Below are 25,744 nucleotides of genomic sequence, written 5' to 3'. Positions count from 1 at the left end.
TCGTATGTAAAATAGATAGCCAAGGGAATTTGCTGAGTGACACAGGGAGCTCAACCCAGTGCTCTGTGAAAACCTACAGAGGTGGGATGGGGTGGGGAGGAGATGGAAGGGAGGTTCAAAATGCAGGGGACATATGTATACCTATGGCTGGCTCATGTTGATGTATGCCAGAAACCAGCACAGTATTGTAAAGCAATTATCTTCCAATAAAGATTAAAAATAAAATAAAAATTAATTAATTAGTTAAAAAAAAAAAACTGGATTTTCTCCTGAGACTGTTTCCTTATCTTGGATAATGCTGAAAAGAGTCACTTGTCACTTCCTGCCTCAGTTCACTTATTCTAAATGTTTTACTAAAGGGAAATATTATCAAACCACATATTAAAACTACTTTTTTACACTTTTACTGTATATTGTAATCATTTATTTATTTGTCTATCTCTTTGAGGGAAGGAATCAGGTCTTGTTATTCAGTATTTTAGCACAGAATCCAAGATAGAGATGCAGATGATACCACTCTAAGGGCAGAAAATGAAGAGGAACTAAAGAGCCTCTTGATGAGGGTGAAAAAGGAGAGTGAAAAAGCTGGTGTGATTCTCAACATGAAAAAAAATTAAGATCATGGCACCCAGTCCCTTCACTTCATGGAAAACAGAAGGGGGAAAAGTAGAAGCAGTGACAGATTTTCTTTTACTGGGCTCCAAAATCACCGCAGAAGGTGACTGCCGTCACGAAATTTAAAAAATGCTTACTTGAAAGCTATGACAAACCTAGACAGCATATTAAAAAGCAGAGACATCATTTTGCTGACAAAAATCTGTATAGTCAAAGCTATGGTTTTTCCAGTAGTCATGCATGGATATGAGAGTTAGATCATAAAGAAAGCTGAGTGCCAAAGAATTGATGCTTTTGAATTGTGGTGCTGGAGAAGACTCTTTAGTGTCTTGGACAGCAAGGAGATCAAACTCCAGTCAATCTTAAAGGAAATCAACCCAGAATATTCATTGGAAGGACTGATACTGAAGCTAAAGCTCCAACACTTTGGCCACTTGATGTAAAGACTCATTGGAAAAGACCCTGATGGTGAGAAAGATTGAAGGCAAAAAGAGAAGGGGGCAGCAGAGGATGAGATGGTGAGATAGCATCACTGATTCAATGGATATGAATTTGAGCAAACTCTGGGAGATGATGAAGGACAGGGGAGCCTGGTGTGTTGCAGTCCATGGGGTCACAAAGAGTCAGACACGACCTAGGGACTGAACAACAACCGGCGTATAGAAGGTGTTCAAAAATATGTGCTGAATAAATGAAGACAATTTAAGGAATAAAATAATTTAAATTCCAAGACCATTAAAGGTCAAACTATGAAACATATCTCATAAAAATTTTCTAGAATCTCTACTACATTACCTTGTGAAATAAAATCTTTTCTATATTTCAGAAATTATTTTCTCCTGTACAAAGCATAAGAACAGTCTACCTTATTTTGAATTGTCATCTGGCAAAGTGTTATAGAAAAGTTGCTATGAAATATGCAGGTCTAAAAGCTAAAAAAAAGTGAGATTTTATAAACTTACTTTTCATCTCCTATCCTTTTCTTTTTCAACCCCTATTATATAACACCTTCTTGTCATGTGCCGGGAATGGTGTCAAAAGCTTTAAGGACATAATTCCATTGAACTTTGATGGCAACCCTGCAAAATTATTATTATTATTACCCCCAGTATATGGGTGATGAAAGTGTTTTTTTTCTTGCCCAAGTTTACATTATTAGGAACTGGCAGAACTAGGATTCAATACAGTTTTGTCTGAATAAAGAGCTAAGTTTTAACCATCATTCTATATTATCTCTCATGTATATTTTTGGAGGACTTTATTATTGCTTATTATAATACCAAAAATAAATTCTGGATGATGATAAGTGATATTATGCTTACTGTGAGTCAGTGTAACATGGCACCAAGTTCTTATTCACAACTTTGGAAAGCAAGCCATCTGAATCCCCAGTGTGCCAGACTGGAAGGCTAAGTCTCTGCACACGACAGGTGCACCATGAAATGTGCACTCATACTCCATGATAAACAGAAATAGTAAAATTAAGTTGGTTAACTTAATTTGAAAAAGTTGGCTTAAAGCTCAACATTCAGAAAACTAAGATAATGGAATCTGGTCTCATCACTTCATGGCAAATAGATGGGGAAACAGTGGAAACAGTGGCTGACTTTATTTTTCTGGGCTCCAAAATCACTGCAGATGGTGACTGAAGCCATGAAATTAAAAGATGCTTACTCCTTGGAAGGAAAGTTATGACCAACCTAGATCGCATATTCAAAAGCAGAGACATTACTTTGTCAACAAAGGTCCGTCTAGCCAAGGCTATGGTTTTTCCAGTGGTTATGTATGGATGTAAGAATTGGACTGTGAAGAAAGCTGAGTGCTGAAGAATTGATGCTTTTGAACTGTGGTGTTGGAGAAGACTCTTGAGAGTCCCTTGGACTCCAAGGATATCTAACCAGTCCCATCCTAAAGGAGATTAGTCTTCGGTGTTCATTAGTAGGACTGATGTTGAAGCTGAAACTCCAACCCTTTGGCCACCTGATGCAAAGAGCTGACTCATTTGAAAAGATTCTGATGCTGGGAAAGATTGAGGGCAGGAAGAGAAGGGGACGACAGAGGATGAGATGGTTGGATGGCATCACCGACTCAATGGACGTGGGTTTGGGTGGACTCGGGAGTTGGTAATGGACAGGGAGTCCTGGTGTGTGTGCTGCGGTTCATGGGGTCGCAGAGAGTTGGACACGACTGAGCAACTGAACTGAAGTTGGTTAACTCTTAGTGTCCTGAAATATGTAGTTGCCTTTAAATAACTTCAGTATTAAGTGCTACATCTCATTCATTCCAATTATTTTGATAGAAAGTCTCAGAAGACTAATTTACAAGTTTCTTATTCTTGAGATCCCCAGATGATAGTCATTTCTCTCATCTTTGCACCTTTCAATAGGATTTTAGAATTTACTTTACACTATTTTTTGGGACACATTAAATTGGTATAAGTTTTTCTAATCTTTAAATACTATCTAATGAATGCTTTTATTTTCTTTTCATGTCTGTCTTCCCCCATTCTTGTTAGACTTTATGCAGGATTTGTATATATAAAAGGGCTTCCCTGGTGGCTCAGCTGGTAAAGGATCTGCCTGCAATGCGGGAAACCTGAGTTTGAGTCCTGGGTTGGGAAGATCCCCTGGAGAAGGGAAAGGCTACCCAGGCTGGAAGAAGCACAAGCTGGAATCAAGATTGCCCAGAGAAATATCAATAACTTCAGATATGCAGGTGACACCACCCTTATGGCAGAAAGCGAAGAAGAACTAAAGAGCCTCTTGATGAAAGTGAAAGAGGAGGGTGAAAAATCTGGCTTAAAACTCAAAATACAGAAAACTAAGATCATGGCATCCAGTCCCATCACTTCATGGCAAATAGATGGGGAAACAATGGAAACAGTGAGAGACTCTATTTTCTTGGGCTCCAAAGTAACTTCAGATGGTGAATGCAGTCCTGAAATTAAAAGACGCCAGCTCCATGGAAGAAAACCTAGACAGCATATTAAAAAGCAGAGACATTACTTTGCTGACAAAGGTCCATCTGGTCAAAGTTATGTTACTGGTCAAAGTTACGTGACAGTAGTCACGTATGGATGTGAGAGTTGGACTATTAAGAAAGCTGAGTGCCAAAGAACTGATGCTTTTGAACTGTGGTGTTGGAGAAGACTCTTGAGAGTCCCTTGGACTGCAAGGAGATCCAACCAGTCCATCCTAAAGGAAATCAGTCCTGAATATTCATTGGAAGGACTGATTCTGAAGCTGAAACTCCAATATTTCGGCCACCTGATGTGAAGAACTGACTCATTGGAAAAGACCCTGATGCTGGGAAAAATTGAAGGTGGGAGGAGAAAGGGATGACAGAAGATGAGATGGTTGGATGGCATCACCGACTCTATGGGCATGAGTTTGAGTAAGCTCTGGGAGCTGGTAAGCCTGGCGTGCTGCAGTCTGTGGGGTTGCAAAGAGTCGGATAAGACTAAGCGACTGAACTGAACTGAACCATATATATAAAATAATGATTCTCATTCATCATATATCAAATCAGTAAACCAACCCACCAACTAAATCTTTTCACACTAGAATACACATGTGTCATAAAACAAATTCCTCAGAGGTAAAAAACTCCACTGATTTCTGAAAGAAGTAAGTTTCTTTCCACTGAAGAAAAAAAGTGACTTCTTGGTCATTTTTGTCAAAGAGAGAGAGGAGCATGTTGGATACTGAACATGCCAGAAGCACTGTGATAGCAGCTCTTCACACCTCAAAACTGTCATTGCTTTATTACAATCTCATTTATTCATACATTCATCCTAAAACTTTTTTGAGTGCATACTATGTGTGAGGGATTGTAGATTTTGAGAAGTAAGACAGCAAAGAGATAAAAATAATAAATACATATCCTTAAGTGGTAACTAATGGTCAACAATCGTAGATTAAGTGGATACATAATTAACTATTTCACAGGGCAGGAAAATGAGCACCCAAGAGAAACTGTTACTGTAAAAGAATATTAGATAAATCATGAAGGAAGAGGAGAGATGGTGTCTCTTGGGTGAATCTGTACTTGACTTCAGAGAAGGCAATGGCACCCCACTCCAGTACTCTTGCCTGGAAAATCCCATGCATGGAGGAGCCTGGTGGGCTGCAGTCCATGGGGTCGCTAAGAGTCAGACACGACTAAGCGACTTCACTTTCACTTTTCACTTTCATGCATTGGAGAAGGAAATGGCAACCCACTCCAGTGTTCTTGCCTGGAGAATCCCAGGGACGGGGGAGCCTGGTGGGCTGCCGTCTATGGGGTCACGCAGAGTAGGACACGACTGAAGCGACTTAGCAGCAGCAGCAGTACTTGACTTGGGTGTTAAAGGATGAGCAGGTACTTTACTCAGAAAGAGAAAGAAACTGCGCTTCAGACATTAGAAGCAATGTGAATTAAAGGAATTATTTGTGAAACAAAGGAATTAAAGCAAGAGCCTTTAAAGAGAAGGGTAAGAGTAAGAGTGAAAAGCTGAAGTCAAGATAACACAAAACATTAAAGATTCCGATTTTGTCATTAAGGTTCTAAGGTCTCAGGCCAGGTGTTTGTGGATTTTCTTTTTTTTGAATTTTGCTTCCTTAAGATTAGATTCATCCTTTCTATATGGAAAATCAGAATATGAAATGAAGTCTTACTATACCGTTCCACCCCATACTGATAAACTGGCATCTAACAGTGACACTCAACATGGGAATCCTTCGACTTCAAACTTGATCTTCTTTTTGTTATTTCTATAAAAATGTAACTTCTATATGTTAAAATTGTTCATCCTGAGGTATATCTGTGGTTCTATTAGGAGTCATTGGTTAGAATGTTGCATTTAATTTAGAATAACAGTTGTGGATTAATTGTACTTTTGGCTTGTAAAAATAAATATTGAATATGACAGAAACTACTGCAGCAGTCTTTTCTAATGCTATTATTTTGTATGCTAGAAATCATTTCAATTTAATTATTTCTCTACTTTCACACTAAATTTATTTTACTAACATACAGCCTGTGTGGGTAATATTTTAGAAATAAAGTTAAAAATGGTAGAAATAAAAATGAGTTGAATCCATTACAGGAGACAAGTCTATATAAACATTATTTACCTATAATCAATAGTGGTGATGCCAGAAAACAAAAGTTTAATATGTAAATGAATGTCAATGATTATTTTAAATGTATAGAACCCTAAATTGTTATACTAACCAGAATGAAATTAATTCATCAGTAAAAATGAATCCAGGTAAGAATCTCTGGATAAGATTTCCCATGTGATAATAGGATAGAGTAACCAGTCACCACAGAAATACAAATTAACAGAAATCACTAAAAATGATTATATAGTACAAAGTCGATTAAATTGTGTGCCTCTTAAAATTTACGTAAGATGTGGGAGTAAATTTTAATTAACACAGATCTCCAATTTCATATCCAAGTACTGAGATGTGGTATTGAATATAACTCTTTATGAGTCAGCTGTGAAGACCACTCGGAAAATATGGTGACACCAGCAACAAAGCAAAAGCCAGGTGGTACTGTTACAAAGCTATGCCCTTACCACCTGTTCCCGGCCCTTTTCATTACCATCTGAACGGAAACCTGGTGCTTTCTTGAGCACTCTGCTTCTGCTGAAATCTTCTCTAGTGAGAAATACTTACCCTTCTTCATAGGTTGTCATATTTCTATCTACTGGCTACTTAAAAAATATATTTCTCTTCTACTTTAAAGTTAAACTTTCTTTGTTAAACTTTCTTTTCTTTTGACTTCTGGCCATGCTGACATATACTAATCATTTTTTTCCCTTTCTTTCTGTCATCTGATGACCTCTCGTGGTCACTGACTCATTCACTGAAGTTTTAGAGCTGGCTTAGTTTTCTTTTCAATTCCCCAATTCTCATAGCCATATCAAATGTAAGTATTCCTCAAGAAGACCTATCAAATGGCTTTGTAATTCCAAAACTCACATATCTTGTTACCTTCACTTTTATTCTTTTCACCCACTCTCCTACTCACTCCAAATGCTTATGTCTTAGAGTTTGTCAGTTAGTGAAAATAGCTCCACCACAAGATCTTAAGTTTCAACAGCATGCTCTACCTGCCCAACACCCTAAACTTCCTTTTTGACTATAAGACCTAGCATTCTAATTCTTGGATTTTCTCCGTATTTTCCTAGTCTCTAAGTTCCCATATGGACTTTTCCTCCTCCTTGTCTAACACTGACATTTACACAAGCACCCTCAGTTGCTTTCCACTGCTATTCTCCCAGCAACTCCATCCATCAAAACTCCCACTCCCCCACAAATGCTACAATCTGAATTGTGTTTCCACACTTGGATGGGCTCAGTGCTGCTAGGAATGATCACACTACTCTCCCACGCTGGTGTGTCTTGCAATTGCTGGTCTCCAACTTCTAGATCTGCAGAACTATTCATCAACTTTTAAATTTGTCTTTGGTAAGCTACTTTCTCCTATTTTCTTCAGTGATTATTCCAAATCTTCAAATTAAATCTCAAATTCAATTCCAAACCCTTATATTCTCGCTTCTTATGTGTTTGAGAACATTAGGGCCAACAGGCAGTGACAACCAACTTCCCAACTCCCTGTCTAATAACTGATCTATTTTATTATCTGTCTTTTTTTCTGGTTTGAGCCAACCCAAAGTCCACCTTTGCTTCTGAACCAAGCCCCTCCTCCACCTCCAGGTTCTTACTCTAGAACCAGTGCCTTTCCTATCTTCAAATGCCCTTTCTCTTCAGACCACATACATGTTCAAATCTCAGATTTCTCCCTTTTGGTGACCCAAAACAGAGATTGGAAAGTCACAGCATGCTCAGATTCCCACACAAAGAAATTTTCCTAAATTTTTATGAAAATAGCTTATTTATGTATTAACTGAGGAATCTATCTAAGTATCTATCTAGAGATAGATACAGAGACAGAGAGAGACAGACACAGAGAGGAGAGAATTATTTCAGAGTTTTAGGCTAACAACTAAATTTATGTGAAAAGGATAAATTTGAGGCTGCAAAAAAAAAAAAAAAGGAAAAAGAAAATTATCACCTTTTCTTGAGAATAAACCTGTATTTCATTCAACTTCAGTATTCTGGTAATATTAAAAATGTATACAAGAATTTAAAAAAGAGAGAGATGAAGATTTTATTGAAAAGTAGCTTTTAAGGAGTATTGGAATAGAAAAGAAGACACGCTCAACAAACTTAACCCTAAACGAAGTATCACCTGCATTTTATCACCACTATACTCATAGTATTTACTGAAGAAGAAACACAGATCTCTCTTTTTTTTTCAGAAGCCAAATGACCATTTTTAAAGTATATTCACATATCATAAAATTCATCCTTTAAGGGTATACAATTCACAAATAAACAACTTCAAAGAATTTGACTACTCATTTTTTATGCTATTAGCATAACGAGCTCAGATTTAAAGGCTATCATTTTTAAAAGATAAGATTTTCCTGTTAAACTAATCTACTGAACTAATCTCCATAAGAGATAGTAGTGTAGATCATGGAAGTAGATATAGAGTTAGGGAGAAATGGAATACTTCAGAGATAATTAAGTTTTAGGATCAATAAGACATGGTGACTGGAGGGAGGGAATTATGCTCAGGGAAAGAACTAGTAAAGGGTGATGCTTAGGTTTCTGGTTGAGGCACGTGTGAGGATGCTGCTGCCACATATCGAGAGTACAAATGGGGAGTGGGTTACTAAATGTGGTCACCTGTTCTGTGAGAGGTATGATGAATTCAATTATACATGCTGACTTTGGTACATCCCCAGGACAGATAAGAAGATGGCCAGAAGAGGACTGAAAAGATCTGACAGATAAATAAGAATGGGACCTGGGTTGGAAATACAGATTTGGAAGCCATCAATCCAACCAGTCCATTCTAAAGGAGATCAGCTCTCGGATTTCTTTGGAAGGAATGAGGCTAAAGCTGAAACTCCAGTACTTTGGCCACCTCATGTGAAGAGTTGACTCACTGGAAAAGACTCTGATGCTGGGAGGGATTGGGGGAAGGAGGAGAAGGGGACAACAGAGAATGAGATGGCTGGATGGCATCACTGACTCGATGGACGTGAGTCTGAATGAACTCTGGGAGTTGGTGATGGACAGGGAGGCCTGGCGTGCTGCTATTCATGGGGTCACAAAGAGTCGGACACGACTGAGAGACTGAACTGAACTGAACTGAACTGAATACATAGACGCTACTGAAAGTCACAGAATAGAAAGCACCATCAAGATAGAACACGCAAAGGAAAGACAGCCTACTATGGGAGTCTGGAAATTATCAAGGGGCAAAGAGAATGCTCCCAGAGAAGACAGAAGTGATCAGAACGATGGATAGAAACCTAAAGGAGTGTACAATCACAAGAGTGCAGAGGAAAAAATATTTCAAGAAGAGAATGTAATAGGGCTGAATTCTAAAGGTGGAAAGGCTAGATGCAATATGAAAGCTCTTATGATTTAGCAGCATATACAATTTGAGACAGTTTTTTAGAACAAAGTTATATAACACAATTGTAATAAAACAGGTATAAGGAAGCAGAGTCTCAAAAAAGAGGAAAAGTAAAAATGTCAGTTATAGGTAATGATTTTAATACAATGTAGTTCAAGAAACTGATTAGAATTATCATGTCTTTGGCCATGAACTTGAACTTCCTGATAGACTAGATAAAGAAAACATACAATGGGCTACACTCTTTTTCAGTGATACAGACACATCTGTTCTTAAAGACAGCTACTCACAATTTTAAAATAAAGTTTTACACAGATTTTTTTTAAATGGATGATGACACAGGAGACAATGCCCTCAGAAATGCTTTTAGAGCTAATGTGTAATTCTATGTGGCTCTTTCTTTTCAAAACATTCCATGAGCATTTCTATTTAATATTGCAGTGATGGTTTCAGCCAGGTCAATTTGACAAGACAAACAAACAAAAGGCATTCAGATCAGAAAGGAAGACATAAAATTATCTTTAGTCATAGATGACATGACCTCATATAGAACATCCTAAGGTATTAACTAAAAACTTTTAGAGCTAATAAGTGAATATAGCATGGTTGTAGGTTTCAAGATCAAGTTATAAAAATAAATTGTGTTTCTATATACTAGCAATGATTAGGCACAAATGAATTTAATAACAATTTCACTTCAAAAATAAAATATTTGGAATAAATTTAACAAAAGTAGTACAAGGTATGTATCCTGAAAACGATGAAACATCACTGAAAGAAAGTAACATAAGGGAACATCTTTGTGCTCATGGATGAGAAGACAACATTTTCTAAGATGGCAATAATGCCTAAATTGCTCTAATTAAACAATCCCAGTCAAAATCCTAGCTGCTTTTTTTCCCTTCGAAACTGACAAGCTTATCTCAGCATTCATGAGGAAATGTAAGCAACCCAAAAGAGAGGAAGGATACATCATAATCACGTGGTGGGGAGGGATTGTTTTTAAAATGCAAATTCCTGGGCCTTTACAGGATCAAAATTCTAAAAGTCGTAATCAAGCGTTTTTTGTTGTTGTTTTGTTTTGTTTTTTAAGTTCCCTTTTCATCACAATCATAAAACAGGATAGATGTTGCTTGGGTGTATAAGATTTTCAGTGGTATTAACTAGAAGATAGCTTCAATGAGAAGAGGAAAACACAAGCCATCAATAATCCATCAGCTGAACAGCATAATCCATCAGTATGCCCTCTGGGAGAGTTAGCACTGAGACATACTTCCAGAAAACAACAAAAACTCAACCTGATCAATGAAGTATTACAAAAGTCACCTAAATTTTGGAATCATCTGCTAGGTGAGAGAAACATATGTTGAGCTGTTTGTTTTACTGGTGGTTAGCCACAGACCCAGTTATTCCTTGAATTCATGATGAAGACAAATCATTAGTATAACAGAAGATGCTTACTTTCCCTTTGCTGTGTCTTACACTCATCTAAACGAGGAGTGTGAATCATTCATTCATTTATTTGACAAGTGAAAAAAGCCAGGCAAAGTGGCTAGGGACACGTAACAGAATCAGAATGAGAAAACAAGTATTTTAGATTCCTAATCCATAATTATTTTCATAAAACATACTGTTTGCCCTTTAAAGGTCTATAATATGAGTAAATATGTGGTAACATCAAGTTATATCACATAGTCAGGAAAATGTGTTATCACATTTTAACTCTGATCTATAAGTTAGCAGTAGTAAATATTTCATTAACAATTATTCTGCTTGCCCTTTTAAAGACTATAAGAACTTTTTTTGCTAGATAATTGAGATGGTTTCAGTTCGGTTCAGTTCAGTCACTCAGTCGTGTTCGACTTTTTGCGACCCCATGAATTGCAGCACGCCAGGCCTCCCTGTCCATCACCAACTCCCGGAGTTCACTAAAACTCATATAGAGTTAAGTTAAGTCTTAAACTCATGGTTTAAGACTCTTAAAAACAGTTATTCATGAATATTTTGAACTGATGCCATCTTTTTCCTTTGAAAACTTTTCCTACCTCAAGAACATTTTCTTCAGAAAGAGAAAATATACATACCACTTATAGACATGCCTGAGAACTCATTTTCTTTTATTTTTGAAACTTTTAATTTATATTTTGGTCTTACAAATGATCATTTAAAATGACTCTTCTGTAAGAATGTAAAGCATAAAAATTTGCTAAATATCAGATAAATACAAATTTTCAAGGTTTTCTGTATAGTCTTCATTAAAACATGAATCTTTGTGTGAATGTTTCACTTTTACCTAAGACCTTGAATCCATTTTACAATAATGAAGCCATAAAGTTTTTACACAACTATAAACTATATCATTTGTATTAAAAGAAAGCTGAGTAATACAAAAATATGAGATCTGAGGAGCAGGCAATCTGTTGAGGTTCAGGATACCTTATTTAGCTATCTACACAAATTTGTAGATAAACAAGTTTCTTGAATTATTTTTTCTTTGGTCTTATATGCCCCGAACAGAATCTGGAGGGATGGATGAGTAATTTGATCACAAAGCTATCAGTGTTGTTAGTTTTGACAATACTGTACTTTTCAATATTTATTTTTCTATCTTCCACTGCAGATTTACTTAAGATCTCCACTTCTTATGCCAAATTCTTTCACCAAATATCCTTGTGAATATATTTATGCTTCTTGATGAAATTTTTTTGGATATGGAGCTATCCTTAAATATCCATCCACACAAGGCTAAGAAATTACTTGACCTTCAGACTTAGAAATTTAGAACTGCTTGATTTCACTTTTATCCCCAGTTCAAAGTACTCTGCCTGAGAAATTTTGTAAATAAACATTGGTTCATTGAATGATTTTTCATTACCTCTGAAAACTTTTTTCTGGGATAGCCTACCACATATATATATGGTACATAATCAGCAAATGTAGATAGCTATAAAATTTAAAGCATATCCAGGTACACAGATGGGAGAAAAATATTTTAAATGGTAAATCAGATTTTCTAGAAATGATTACTAGACAATCATTAATGATATATGGATATTTAACCAGACCAATCTACCTGTGTGGAAATACAAATAGCTAAATACAAATGTATTATTTATAAGCTACTTTGAAAAATATTATATTCAAATATTTAATGAACTTTTAAAAAATTTACTTTTTGCTATTCATTTTCTACTTGTACATTCAAAAGACTTTAATATGGTAACTATAACACAAACAATATAATTTTGTCTCACACAATGAAATCCAATCACTATAATGAAAATAGCAACTACAGTGGATTTGGTTCATTGCAGTTACTATGTTAATTTTAAATATACCAGCATTGCTATAGATATTAAACTCTGAATTCAGAAAATAATTTTTCTTTTACAAAACTTGGATTACAAGTAAACATCAATGGTGTACTATAGAATAAGAGTACTTTCAATAATGTTGCACAAGCATATTAAATTGTTTTTGTCATTTAAATAATCCATGATTATGTTCATCAACTACCAAAACAAAATGTTACTAGCAGTACTCAGACATATTTTCTCTCGGAATAAAGATTGCTCATTTTATTCTGAGATGTGAAAGCTAATTCAGGACCTTACGCTGCAAAAATTAATTAGTGGCACCAACATTTTCTCACAAATAACTGCAGTTGATACTTTTTGCCATCTTATAGAATATATGTTCCCTAAAGACATCAGCTGGGAGGGACTGGGGGCAGGAGGAGAAAGGGACGACAGAGGATGAGATGGCTGGATGGCATCACTGACTCGATGGACGTGAGTCTGAGTGAACTCCGGGAGGTGGTGATGGACAGGGAGGCCTGGCGTGCTGTGATTCATGGGGTCGCAAAGAGTCGGACACGACTGAGTGACTGAACTGAACTGAACTGAACTGAAAGACATCAGCCTGGCCCTGTGTATTTTCCAGTTCTGCAAGTATTACATAGTTATATTTAAGCAGAGTACAGTGCCTTAAAAGACTCATTGCTAGGACTATACCATCCTTTTCTTTCCTGAATAAAATAATGTGCTTTTATCAAGAAGAAAATGGTGCAGAAATTATTAAAAATCAAGAACTTAAAAATATAACCTCCAAACTTCTACCCACCAAGCCAGATATGCTAACAGAGACTTTGGCAACAGGCACACAGCAAGGGGCTCATATGTTCTGCTTTACACAATTTAAAGAAAGGAAAACACATTAGAGGCCCACATTTTGCTCTGCTTTTTAAAGAAAGGAAACTCTATGTCTCTTTCTAAGGAAATTTTCAAAAACTATTCTCTGTGAATTAATGATGAAATGACCCTATGCCAAATAAGTCAGAAAAATAGTCTTCATTAATAAAGCAATGTAAACAAAGAAAATAGACTTGAAATTACTAGTTCAGATTGGACTCACAAAATATGCCTAACTTAAAACTAACTTTTAGGTTTTGTGTCTGTTACATAGAAACCTTCATAGACCACAGATAGTTAAATATAGCAAACTGAGACAAGAATTGAAGTGTCATAGAATTAGACCACTGAATTGTATACCAAGGGGGTAAACATTTATGATGATTATCTTCTCATTAATTTTGAGTAAAGCATAAATTGAGATTGAATTTATATATAATAAAGCAAAATTTGGCTTGTAATTGGGTGTGCTTATTATGCCAACTTCATAAGAATACAAAATCAAATTCTGAATTGGCCACTAGAAACCCAAATTCCTCCAAACCATACATGCTTTGCCACTCTTAGTCTCAGAGAATTGTAGCTAGGGAAAGCTCATCTCCTCAGGCAGAGAGGTGAAGTCTATGTGTGCTTGGGCTGATGCGACTTTCAGTACAGCACTGTGAAGATGGCTTCATACTTATTAATGCATCACGTCATGAAAATGAAAACACACTTGGCTTTATGCCTTGCTGTTATGTTTTTTTTCCATTTATCCTCTGTTCAAAGTTCCTTCTCTGGCAGTTTTCCAGCTGAATGAATTTCTAACCCAATATGTTTGCCTTCTAACAAGCCCTGAAGCCTCTATCTTTTCTTTTTAAAGGATCAAAGAACACTGTTCTTCACAATTTTTCTCAGGAATTAAAACTACACTAGAACCCACCAGAAAACTATAAGACAAAGGACTTGCTTTTTTATTCGAGGACAGAATAAAGCTTACATTTTGCTACCTATTTTGCCACTCGTTTTAAAAGTTCATTTCTAGTGTATAATATTTCTTGTAGAGCAGGCCACACTTTCCCAGCCCCTTCAGAACCTCACTTTAAAGATTTTTGACTCTACAAATTGGGAAGATATACAGTATTTCACGCTAAAAAAAATGGAAAGGGAAATTTACTTTAGATTTACCTAGTCAAAAAGGATTAAAAAACCCAATTAAATCATACTGAGAGCTAGTGTATACAAATTGAAGACTGGTTAATAAATCAATCTGTTTGATAGTAACTTGTCAACACATTAATTGGTTGTATTAGAAGCTAAATAGATAAAATGCAAGAAAATAAACCCAATGCAAATGGCAAAATAGGATTAAGAGAAAGGACATAACTAATGGGAAATGTCTATAAAAATAAGCAAATTTTACCTGTCATCATCTTGTGAGAATTGCTTTTGCAAATCCTCTTTATTCCACTGTTCTTTTTCTTTCCCTTGCTCAGGTATATCTGGTGTTTTTTCCTCATCTCCTGATTCTCTGTTTTTCTCCTTATTACACATGTTTGTAATGTCTTTCCCTTTCTCATTCTCATTAGTTCTTTCTTCCTTTACCTCTTCCTCCGCATGAACTATCTCTTCATGCTTATCCCCTTCTTTCCCTCCCTCTTCTAGTCCCTTTGGCCTTTTGAAAGCAACACAAATTGAAGGCATGCAAATAAACACAAAAAAGAAAGAAAATGTTAAGAAAAAAAATACATACAAAATTAAATAGAAAAGTAATGAAAATTACTAAAACATAGGTAAAAATTACATCTTTTAAGCATCGAAAACGTTTTTTCCAGTGTATAACAGAGAAGCACTATGTAAGCAACAGTTAAACCAAAATTGCTTTTTTAAGTTGTGTTTTCCTGTTACAAAGTTGCCTGGAAAAAAGTTGTGGTCTCCCCATTACTGATTTTTGTTTTGTTTTGATCCAATAGGAGTTAAAAAAAAAAAAAAAAACTAATTTAGCTTAGATGCCCATAAAGTCTATAGATGAGGTGATAAATGAAAATTATACTAACATACATTTATAAATTTTTTGGAGAAACTTCCATACATTTATAAAAGTTTCAGGAGGACAAGAGAGCATCCTCCACAAAAAGTAATGTTGTGTTTTCTTAATCATTGAAATGTATTCATCACCTTCCAGTATGATTTTTCATATTCCTTAGAATATTAAAAACATTCAAGTCTTCATTTAACCATCCCTTTAATCTCAGTAAAAATACAACAACAGAATTACTTTTTCAATAATAAACATGAAAAATAGCTAATGATACTATTTCAAATAATCTAGCAAGAAAATTATTATAAGTTCTACAAAACTTTTCTGTGTGAAAAAAGTATGAAATGTAGACCAAAATATAATAAAAAGTAATCACAGAAGTTGTTTGTCTTCATGATATATATTAACCATTTAGAAGGAAAGGATTTTACATTTATCCAAAGAAAAATAAAGATATTCTAAAACATGTTTAGAATTTCCTTCTTAAAGCCCCCTACTCACCTGATTTTCTTGTTTCCTCTTGGCCGTTCTGATTGGACAGACATGTAGCTTGTGCTGCTGAAACGAGAAGCACTACTAGTCCTGGAAACCGCAGATATATCACTTACGTCACTGTCCGAAGATTTAGTGGAAATATTATCTGCCCCTCTATGAGGATCCCATCCCGATCGGTACTGTTAACACAGATTGACAAACACGCAGAAGTTGTCAGTATTACCACACAAAGCAATTACTCGCTTCTCCTATTTCAGCACTTTAATTGTCCACAGAGGATACTGCAAAACCCCACTCAGTTGCATATAAAACAAAAGTGAATGGCAATTATCCTAAAAGAAAAATTCAATTTATATGAAACCCTTGTTTTCAGTAAAGTCAATTAGAGCTTTTTCACCACACCCCAATGAAGGCCATTAAAACAGTTTCACAAGAGCAATGGCCTCAGGGAAGAACATTTGGGCAAAATCTGGGAAATAAATATTTGGCTTAATATTAGGAAGCAAATTTTTTTAAATTTTTGAATAAAATTTTTTTAAAAGCATGATGAAGTTGCCACTGTAACTTATGAAAACCAAATTTAATAGCATAAATTTTCTCTTAAATCCATTATGCTTCAGTGAAAACCTAGAGGTAATACAAAATCTAATTATTAAAACACTAACTTTTTAAAGAAAGGCCAAGAGAAAAGAGAAAGTTTAATTTCTGAGTGGTTGCTGGAATTTTGATGAATCCTAGAAATACTAGAAAAAGTCATTATTATTTATGATAATTCAAACTTCCTGGAACTGAAATATTCAGATGATTATCTGGCACAGCCAGGGTACAGGGTGTTCAAATATTCTGGTAGACTGAAAACCATCATAGAGGCTTTATGTTAATGACATATGGAATGTAAAAAAAGGATAGATTTTGAAGTCTTGAAAACCTGGAGTAAGGAAAACTATTACTAGCTGGGTAAACTTGAGCAAATTATTTCACCTTTAAAATCCTGTTTATAAAATAATAGGGAAAATAATGTCTTCCTTGCAGCATTGTTTTGTTCCTTGCGGCACTGTTTTGAAAATCAGAAATAATACATGCCTGGTATATGGCATAATACAAAATAATGCAGCCAGTACCTGATGGCTATTATTGGGCTAAGAGACTATCCGCTAATGGATTTTTCTTTGTTAATATCCACTTAAATATAATGGTAAAAATTCTTACCTGGTGAATTTCTTAATGGAGATTTTTTAAACCACAGATACTGGCAATATTAACAAATCATTACAATGATGATTATCTTATGCAAACCATTACTGTGACTTGAATAATCATTACCTAATAAATAATCCTATATGGGTAATAATTCACTGAAAATATTAGCTAGATAAAAATATTTTGGTAAAGCAAGTTGAATGGCAATAGTATATAGCATAAATAAATTAATTTAAATTTAAATCTAAATTAATTAGATCAATTCAACTGATCTGTTTCTCCCCCTCAACCCCTCCATCTCTCCCAGTATTCTGTTATATATTTTTGAGTTAATAACTGATCCATTTCTAAATGTAAAATATAAGAATTATTTCGAAGGTCCATAAAATGTTATAATCAAATCCTTTATCTGAAATATATAAATTAGGTAAAATATGGCCTTTCTAAATCCACTCTAACTTTTGACTTTGTTGGAATTCTTGATTATAAAAAAATACAGTAAAATTATTTAAAAAATCATTGTCTTTTTCCCAGGAAATATCTATGTAAATAGAACTATTATATTTGATTTTAAAAGAAAGTCTATTTATTTACAATGTATTTATTTAGAGAACATTCAGTCCATGATATTCTTTTTTCAAACTAAAGTCATTTTAAAATAATGAAAACAATTTACTTTAAATGACAATGTTTTCATCATTGCCCAGAATAACATTTCAATGGATGGATCCAACATTATCTATGTAAGCCAGTGTATTAAACATAAATAAATAAATAAATAAATATATATATACACACACATCCACACACAAATAACTAGTATATACTGGCTAGCATAGATAATGCTGGATACACACATATATGGATTTTTTTCCATGAAATTTATTAAAAGTAAATTTGACCTCAAATGGAAGAATTTCATTTTATTTATATATTTTTGGGATACTTCATATATATTAAAAATGGACAAAGAAACTTTTCAATATTATTAAATTGTTCAATAGATACTATATTATATTGGTGGAACTTTACTTTCTCATTCTTTTAATTTATAATAAAAAAAGAGGAACATACTGCTATTTATATGTTTAAAAATAATTTATCATTGAATAGAAAAGCAATTTTTTTTGGTTTTTACTTATGGGATTATTTATTATCAAAGTTCAAATGATAAGCCATAACTTTTAACTCAGGAACTATTAAGGTATAACCATTAAAAGCACATGCTCTGCAATGACATTGAATTACTAGTATGAATCCTGGTTACATAAATTATTAGGTTTGTGATCTTGGGCCAATTGCATCTATGAGTTTCAGCTTTTTATCTGTTAAAATATGGAGAACAATCACACCCAATTCCCAGGTTCCCCGCAAGGATGAAGTAAGATAATGCACATAAAGCACTTAGCGCAACACTGAACACCTAGAAGTGCTTAATAAGTGACAAATGATGACATGGATGATGATGATGGTTACAGAGCAGCTAAACACTGGCTTAGTACCAATTCCAGGAATATATTTACCAAAAGAGTTATCAGGTGAAATACCCAACAGGAAGTTTATTATCTTAAAACTGCTCTAAGCTACAACAAAAATATAACTATTTCTATGTATAAGAGATTCATTTCAGAAAACATATTTATACAGCAGATGAAATATTAAATCAAACGTTCTGACTGACTCTTGGTATGTCCTCAGGCCTCATCTTTCACATTTGGCTGGGTTCACTTATATCCCATCACCTCACAGGGAACTACTGATTCTCAACTTATTTGACTTTTGTATTTTAGTAGTTAGGATTCTGACTTTGCAGCTTCTAGCCTTTGTCTCTTTAGGTCATCAAGGGTTTTGATCCTGATGTTATGATTCATAGGTGCAGACGGGCCAGCCAAAGGCTTGAAAAAAATTTTTTTAAACGCATATGGTATACACAGCACATATCTTTGGCTAAGACCTCTCAGATAATCTAGTTTGCTGAGCTAAAATTTTGGATAAGCAAAATTTAAAGAAAGATAAGATTCCACACACTATAGTTTTATGCCTTTATATAATTCATCACAAGCTACCTTTTGTTATAGGTATGTGTGTCTATTCATATTTAATTTTCAAACCTTCTATTAGAATATGAGCTCTGAAAAGCCAGAATAATATCCTCCTTATCTTTGTAACTCTCTTAGCACCTAAGAGTCAAAGATTTCATTTAAAATCTAAGGTTTAGTTTTTTTAACCAGTAAAATAAGGATAAATCTCATTTTCAGAGTTCTTCTGAGGGGTAAGAGAAATAACATAATCAAAATACCCAATAGCATGCTTAGCACACAGCAGTTGTTCACTTCCAGCACCTAAAGCAGCAGGTCTAAATAAAAAAACACTGAATGGATTAGTTTAAGTACAGAAAGACTACAAATTAGCTAAGAGGTCAAGTTTGATGATGACTTTGCTGCCTCAATGAGGCCTGCACCAAATGCATTTCTCTATTCTAGTAACTGAGCATGTTTACCTTTGGGATATAGCTCAGGTTTCTATTACAAATAGACACATGATAAACAGAATAAGAAATTTGGAAAGTAAGAAACAATAGAAAAAAATTTATAAGTAAAACTTCAGAAGGACATATTTTTAATACATTTAGAATATAACATCTTCATGTATACAATTCCCCAAAACACCCAAATCATCAATTATTTGACCTACCACGGGAGTTTACTTTTAAAGTCATCCAATCTTTTTGCTTTTCCAAAAGTATGATAAATGAAAGTTATTTAATTTATATAATTTAAAAGTGAGACAGAAGCAGCCAAATTATTACACCAAGGTAATGAGTTATGAATGTGAATAAGTTCCTTTAGGAAATGGTTGATATTGCTTTGGCACTATACAATAAATAATGTCTTAAATGACTAGCATGTATTAGTTTACAGCTGACAGATGAAAAATAGATGACGTGCTCATCATTATCTTTAATGGAACAAAAACAAAGAAGGTTTACTGCATAGGATTACAGGATCTCAGCTGAAAACTGTGCTGACTGGAGATCATTAAAGTCTTGGACTACAGTGAAGAAGCTTTTCCTGACAACATTTTGATGTTTTGTACAGTACTATTAAGCAGATCATAAACTAGAAAAATTTACAGGAAATTATTCTCGAGGATGTTCCAGACTCTAGAGTTCTTAAGTGGCCTGGAAAAGTTAATGTTCTCCCTATTTATCTAAATCAGTGGAAAGAAACAGAATATCAGCAGAGCTCTACTGCACGGAAAGTTATTATCAAATTTTTATAATAATATTCCTGAGGAAAAAACCCTCAAATTTCTAAGATGAAATTTTCATTGTCTCCAGTATATTCAAGTTCTTAAATTAGTAATTTCCTTGTTTGATTTCTCTGCAGCATCTCAGCAACTCATATCATTTGAGCTTTGTATATGAACTTCTATGAGATTCCTGAAGCATTGCTTGTCTTCAGTTTATTGAATCTCACTGTAAAACTATAATCTCTTGTATAAAACGCTAGCCTGAGAATTGGTTATGGCAAAATACTGGGAAGCAATAAAGTCCAAGCTTGAAGAAAAATGTTTTAGATCATCAAGAAATATTTGGAGGAATATTCATATCATATTCAGAGATAAAACATGAATAGGTTAAATGGTAGGGAAAAATTGGGGCAAACAAAATCTGTGAAAGAGAAGAGGGAAGCTGAAGTTGTAGGCAGGGCTCTTGATACTGGTCGGGGGATCTAGAGGACACAGGAACAGAGTAGAGGAACTCTTGGCACTGTGGTAAATTAAGCAATCACAAGAGCAAGAAGATGCTCTTATTTGCATCACCTTATTTTCATTTCATGTAATAATTCAGAGTGGATGCTTTTGTTAGTACCACACCTGTAGGTACTCTCTTTTTAAGGAACTATTTCTAGATGTTCTTTTTTCTGTCCAAAATTCTCATCATTGTCTGATTTGAATGTTGCACTGTGCAAAAATCAGTCAATAGATCATTTTGTCTAGATAGGACTTCTAAAGAAGTTTGTGTGATAAATCCTCTGCTTTGGAGGGAGAAGACAATGAGGAAGGGCCAGAGAAAACTGAGCAATAATTTAAGATTTAACTTTGTAAACAGTACCCTGCAAATGAAATCCCAGCTAGAAAACTCTTAATTTCTTTCAAGAGAATTGATCATTGCGTTGAGTGCTCCTAAACTACTTTATTCATGCCTTTCTTACACTTTTATCATGTTTCTGTTTCTCCATGTCTCTGTCTCTTTCCTATCTATCTATCTACCTTCTACCTATCATTTTTTCTTGCTAGATTATAAATTCCTTGAGGAGAATTATTGTCATATTGATTTTAGTATTCCCATTATCTAGATCAGTAATGCCTAACTAGGAACTCAATGAATTTTTAATGAATAGAAGTGAATGGAATGGTTATTTTATCTGGGCTATATCCTGAGGTACTGTCTCCAATATAAAGTATCAAATTGGAGAATAAAGTGAAAAAGTCAAAGTGTTAGTTGCTCAGTCACGTCCGACTCTTTGCATCCCCGTGTACTATAGCCCACCAGGCTCCTTTGTCCATGGGATTCTCCAGGCAATAATCCTGGAGTGGGTTGCCATGTCCTCCTCCAGGGGATCTTCCTGACCCAGGGATCAAACCTGGGTCTTCTGCATTGCAGGCAGATTCTTTACTATCTGAGCCACCAGGGAAGCCCAAGTCAGAGTATAAACTACTGTAATGAGAGCTGAATAGAGTTTAGGCAGTTAATCCTTTCATTCTCTGTAATGGGTATGGATAGGAAGTGGTGTGCTGATACATGTTTAACAATCAGCTATCCAAAAGGGAAAAATTCTGATTTACAGAGTTGGCTGACTTCTGAGAACAAATACTCCCACTATGGCTGATTTCCCCAGGTGGCGCTAGTGGTTAAGAACCTGCCTGACGATGCAGGAGACTTAACCCTGTGTTTGATCCCTGCGTCGGGAAGACCCCCTGGAGAAGGGACCGGCAACCCACTTCAGTATTCTTGCCTGGAGAATCTTATGGGCAGAGGGGCCTGGAGGGTACAGTCCATGGGGTCACAGAGTCAGACACGACTGAAGTGACGTAGCAGGCATGACTGATCTCAAGTTACCAACCAAGTGGTCACTGAATGAGAGGTTGGTGCATACCACCAGGGGTGGGGGTCTAGAAATAAATGCACTTTGTAGGACTCCCAAAGACATGATAGGAGACAAGAAGTTAAGGACAATAAGATATCGTATCTGCAAATTACTCGTCTTGTGAAAGATGGAATAAGAATAGCTTAAGGTAAAGAAACGCAGTTGTGGACAGAGTAGCCATTAGCTTGGAGGCCAAGACTTACTAAAGAGCCGCTACTCTTGGTCTGAAAGAAACTGATAAGTTTCTTGGAGAATTTGTAGAGGAAGAATTAATACTAGTAGTCATGATGACTTTCCCAAAGACTTGGTTCTGTGAGAATTCTGTATCTGTTAGGAATCAGTGTTTCCTTGAGAAACCTCATCCTGTATTTACTTTCACTGATTCCTCACAATTTTCAGAGATGGAAATGCTAGTTCTGCGATGAAATCCAGGTTTAGAAATCTTATGTGGCTGTAGAGCTTGTGCTTTTGCCTTTAACAAATGCATTTACCATTTTCTTTCTCAGGATCCGTAACTCTTCCCCCATTCTAACCTATTACTTATTAGAACTGTTCTCAAAAACAGACATCAAAAATATCCTAATTACCAGCCAGTAGTGTCTCTTTAGTTTTCTTTGTTTTTGATTTTGTTATTACATCTAATGCTATTGAAGTCCAGTCCTCTCTTCCTGAAGCTTTTCCATAACGGCTTCTCAAATAATGTCACTCATGGCTTCTCCCCTATCTCTCTATTCATTCTTAATCTCTTTTGCTGGCTTTACTTTTTCTTACTTGATTTTAAATTACACTTTTCAAAAAACGTCAATCTTTAGCCTTCTTTTCTTTTCACTATATATATTCCCACAGAATGATATAATCTATTATCTACTCAGGTAATGATTAAAAATCTTTATCTTTTACCTTTCACTTCTCTCCCAGGCTTCAGACTTGTATTTCCAGATGCTAACAGGACATTTCCCATATGTTGTTTTGTAGGTATATCAAATTTAATGTGGCCAAAACCAAATTTATTCCCTTTCACCCCTAACCAGGTTTTCTTGTATCTTTTATATTCCCTCTATTATTTAATAGGCTCAATAACCAACTAAAACCTAGAAATCTAGTGAGTTATTTTTGACTTCTCTTTGTCCAAAATTCCCCATTCTAATAAATCAGAATGTCTTGATATTTAGGTACTTGGGGCTTATGAATGGATCCTTGTCTTTTTAAAAAAATTTGTTTATTTTTAATTGGAGGATAATTGCTTTATAATGTTGAATTGGTTTCTGCCACATGAATCAGCCATAGGTATACATATGTCTCCTCCCACACCTTGAACCTCCCTCCCCACCTTCAACTCCTCTAGGTTGTCATAGCACCAGGTTTGACCTCCCTGCATCATACAGCAAATTCCCACTGGCTATCTATTTTACTTATGGTAATGTATCTGACTCAATGCTTCTCCAAGTCCTCAGATTAGAAGCTTGTAAGATCTAGCTAGAATTAATAAATAATCATAAGGAAACTCTTCTTAGCCATCAGAATTTCTGATATCTGTCCTTTGTAAATATCTTTAAATATTACATGACTCATTATATAATTTTTGCAGAATATTTATGTATTTTATTAGGACACAGGATACAGATATTACAGATACTGTAATCTGTAACATCCCAAAAGTTGTAACAGAAATAAGACATGAGAATTTAGCAGTAGGATAATGATCCTGGGAATCTGTAGCAGGAAGAAAAATTTTTAAAAAGTAATGGATTGAAGATATGAAGCAGGGCTCCCTTTCAAATATTAATTAGGTCCTATCAGGGAGGGAAGTGGGAGGCATAAACTGGGAAACTGGGATACACATATAAACACAACTATATAGAATATATAATTAATAGCCTATTGAATAATACAAGAAACTCTATTTAATACTCTGTAATGATCTATATGGGAACAGAATCTTTAAAAAAGTGTATATATGTGTATATATAACTCACCCACTTTGCTACACAGCGGAAACTAACATAACACTGTAAATCAACTATAAAAGAAAAAAAAGTAAGTAATAAAGTAATTCAAGGTATTTGCATTTTAAGAGAATCAGACTAAGTAATAGACTGAATAGTACTGAAAAAGCTAAAAGGGCTTGATAATTGCCTTGACTCATCAAATTTAGGCATGAGTGTGTGAGTGAGTGAAGTCGCTCAGTGGTGTCCGACTCTTTGCGACCCCATTGACTGTAGCCCCCCAGGCTCCTCCGTCCACGGGATTCTCCAGGCAAGAATACTGGAGTGGGTTGCCATTTCCTTCTCCAGGGGCTCATCAAATTTAGGCATAGGGCAGATATAATTGCATTCTGTTGAAAATCTGGAAGAGGCCCACTACACGTATTTTTTTCTGTGAGAAGATAGTGAAGGATCACTTGGGTTTGGATGAAGATCATTTTGGATGGAGGCAACAATCAAACATGGGAAGGAATAACAATTATGTCTAGCTTGGACTATACCAATAGCCTCTGGCTGGGACTCCTTAACAAGGACTTAAATGGATCCTTTTCAAATCTGTTGTAATTATACCATCAGAGTTATATGCAAAAAACACAAATTTGTTTGTATTTGTGACTTTTTCAAAAATCTTCAAAGACCATAATTGTAAAGGAGAACATTCTAGATTTTTAACTGAGAGATTTAAAGCTCTCCACAATCTGGTCCCAAGCAATTTTTCCATTCTTACCTTCTAATATGTATCCCATTTTGTTTAATATTACTATTCTAAAGAACTATTAGCTGTTCCTTAAACATAGCTTGTGTTCATATGCTTTTTTTTTTAATTAATTTTTTTTTTTTTTACTTTAAAATATTGTATTGGTTTTGCCGTACATCAACATGAATCTGCTATGGATGTACACGTGTTCCCCATCCTGGACCCCCCTCCCACCTCCCTCCCCGTACCATCCCTCTGGGTCAATGTTCATAGGCTTTTATGTTATAACTTTGCATAAGGACATGTCTGTCCTTCACCTCATATATTATTCTGTAATGTATTCCCAGATTTCTTTAAGCCAAATTAATATTTCTCTTTTTATTCTTCTTTTGCATGGTTTACTTTTATTATATTACTTAATATAACCTATTTTCTATGAGTAATACTTATGTCCATGTGATTCCCTGATTTGATTATGAACTCTTAGATGGGAAGGACTACCCCTGCCTGCCTTTGCCTTTGGAGAAGAAAATGGCAACCCACTCTAGTATTCTTGCCTGGAAAATCCCAGGGACAGAGGAGCTTGGAGGCTATAGTCCATGGGGTCACAGAGGGTCAGACACGACTGAGTGACTGAGCACGCACACATGCCTCTGCCTCTTCTCCCACCCTCTATTTGTGTCATCCTCTCTCTTCTGTTTTTCATTTTTTCCTTCCTTTTTCCCCTCCTTCCATTATTCCTGCCTCCTTCACTTGGTCCTTGATTTTTTTAAAAATTATTATTTACTTGTTTCTCTGATAATTTTTTCTTTTAATGTTGCAAAACCAGAATTCACTTATAGCTGACCAGCTTTAGAAACACCCCAGGTATGCAGTTCAGTAACAGGAAAGAGAAAGTTTCT

At 35.2% G+C, this 25,744-nt stretch overlaps 1 protein-coding gene across 13 annotated transcripts in view; it reads right to left on the bottom strand.

The window, feature by feature from the left end:
- Positions 1-25,744, bottom strand: part of RIMS2 (regulating synaptic membrane exocytosis 2) — a 605,965-nt gene that overhangs the window by 126,460 nt on the left and 453,761 nt on the right. For 7 of the 13 annotated variants that reach the window (XM_086336253.1, XM_086336255.1, XM_086336266.1 and 4 more), the window contains one exon: positions 15,814-15,986. In XM_086336253.1, coding sequence (XP_086192379.1) covers positions 15,814-15,986 — 173 coding nt within the window. Of the gene's footprint in view, positions 1-14,694; positions 14,947-15,813; positions 15,987-25,744 lie in introns of all 13 variants that reach the window. The other 6 variants (XM_086336261.1, XM_086336260.1, XM_086336251.1 and 3 more) reach the window with 1 other exon arrangement.

The sequence above is a fragment of the Bos grunniens genome, chromosome 14 (assembly GCF_055505025.1).
Source record: "Bos grunniens cultivar Pamir isolate PY7600 chromosome 14, Bosgru_T2T1.0, whole genome shotgun sequence".
In the NCBI taxonomy this organism is placed as follows: Eukaryota; Metazoa; Chordata; class Mammalia; order Artiodactyla; family Bovidae; genus Bos; species Bos grunniens.
The sequence above is the reverse complement of the archived record's forward strand: the minus strand, read 5'-3'. Positions and strand labels throughout refer to the sequence as shown.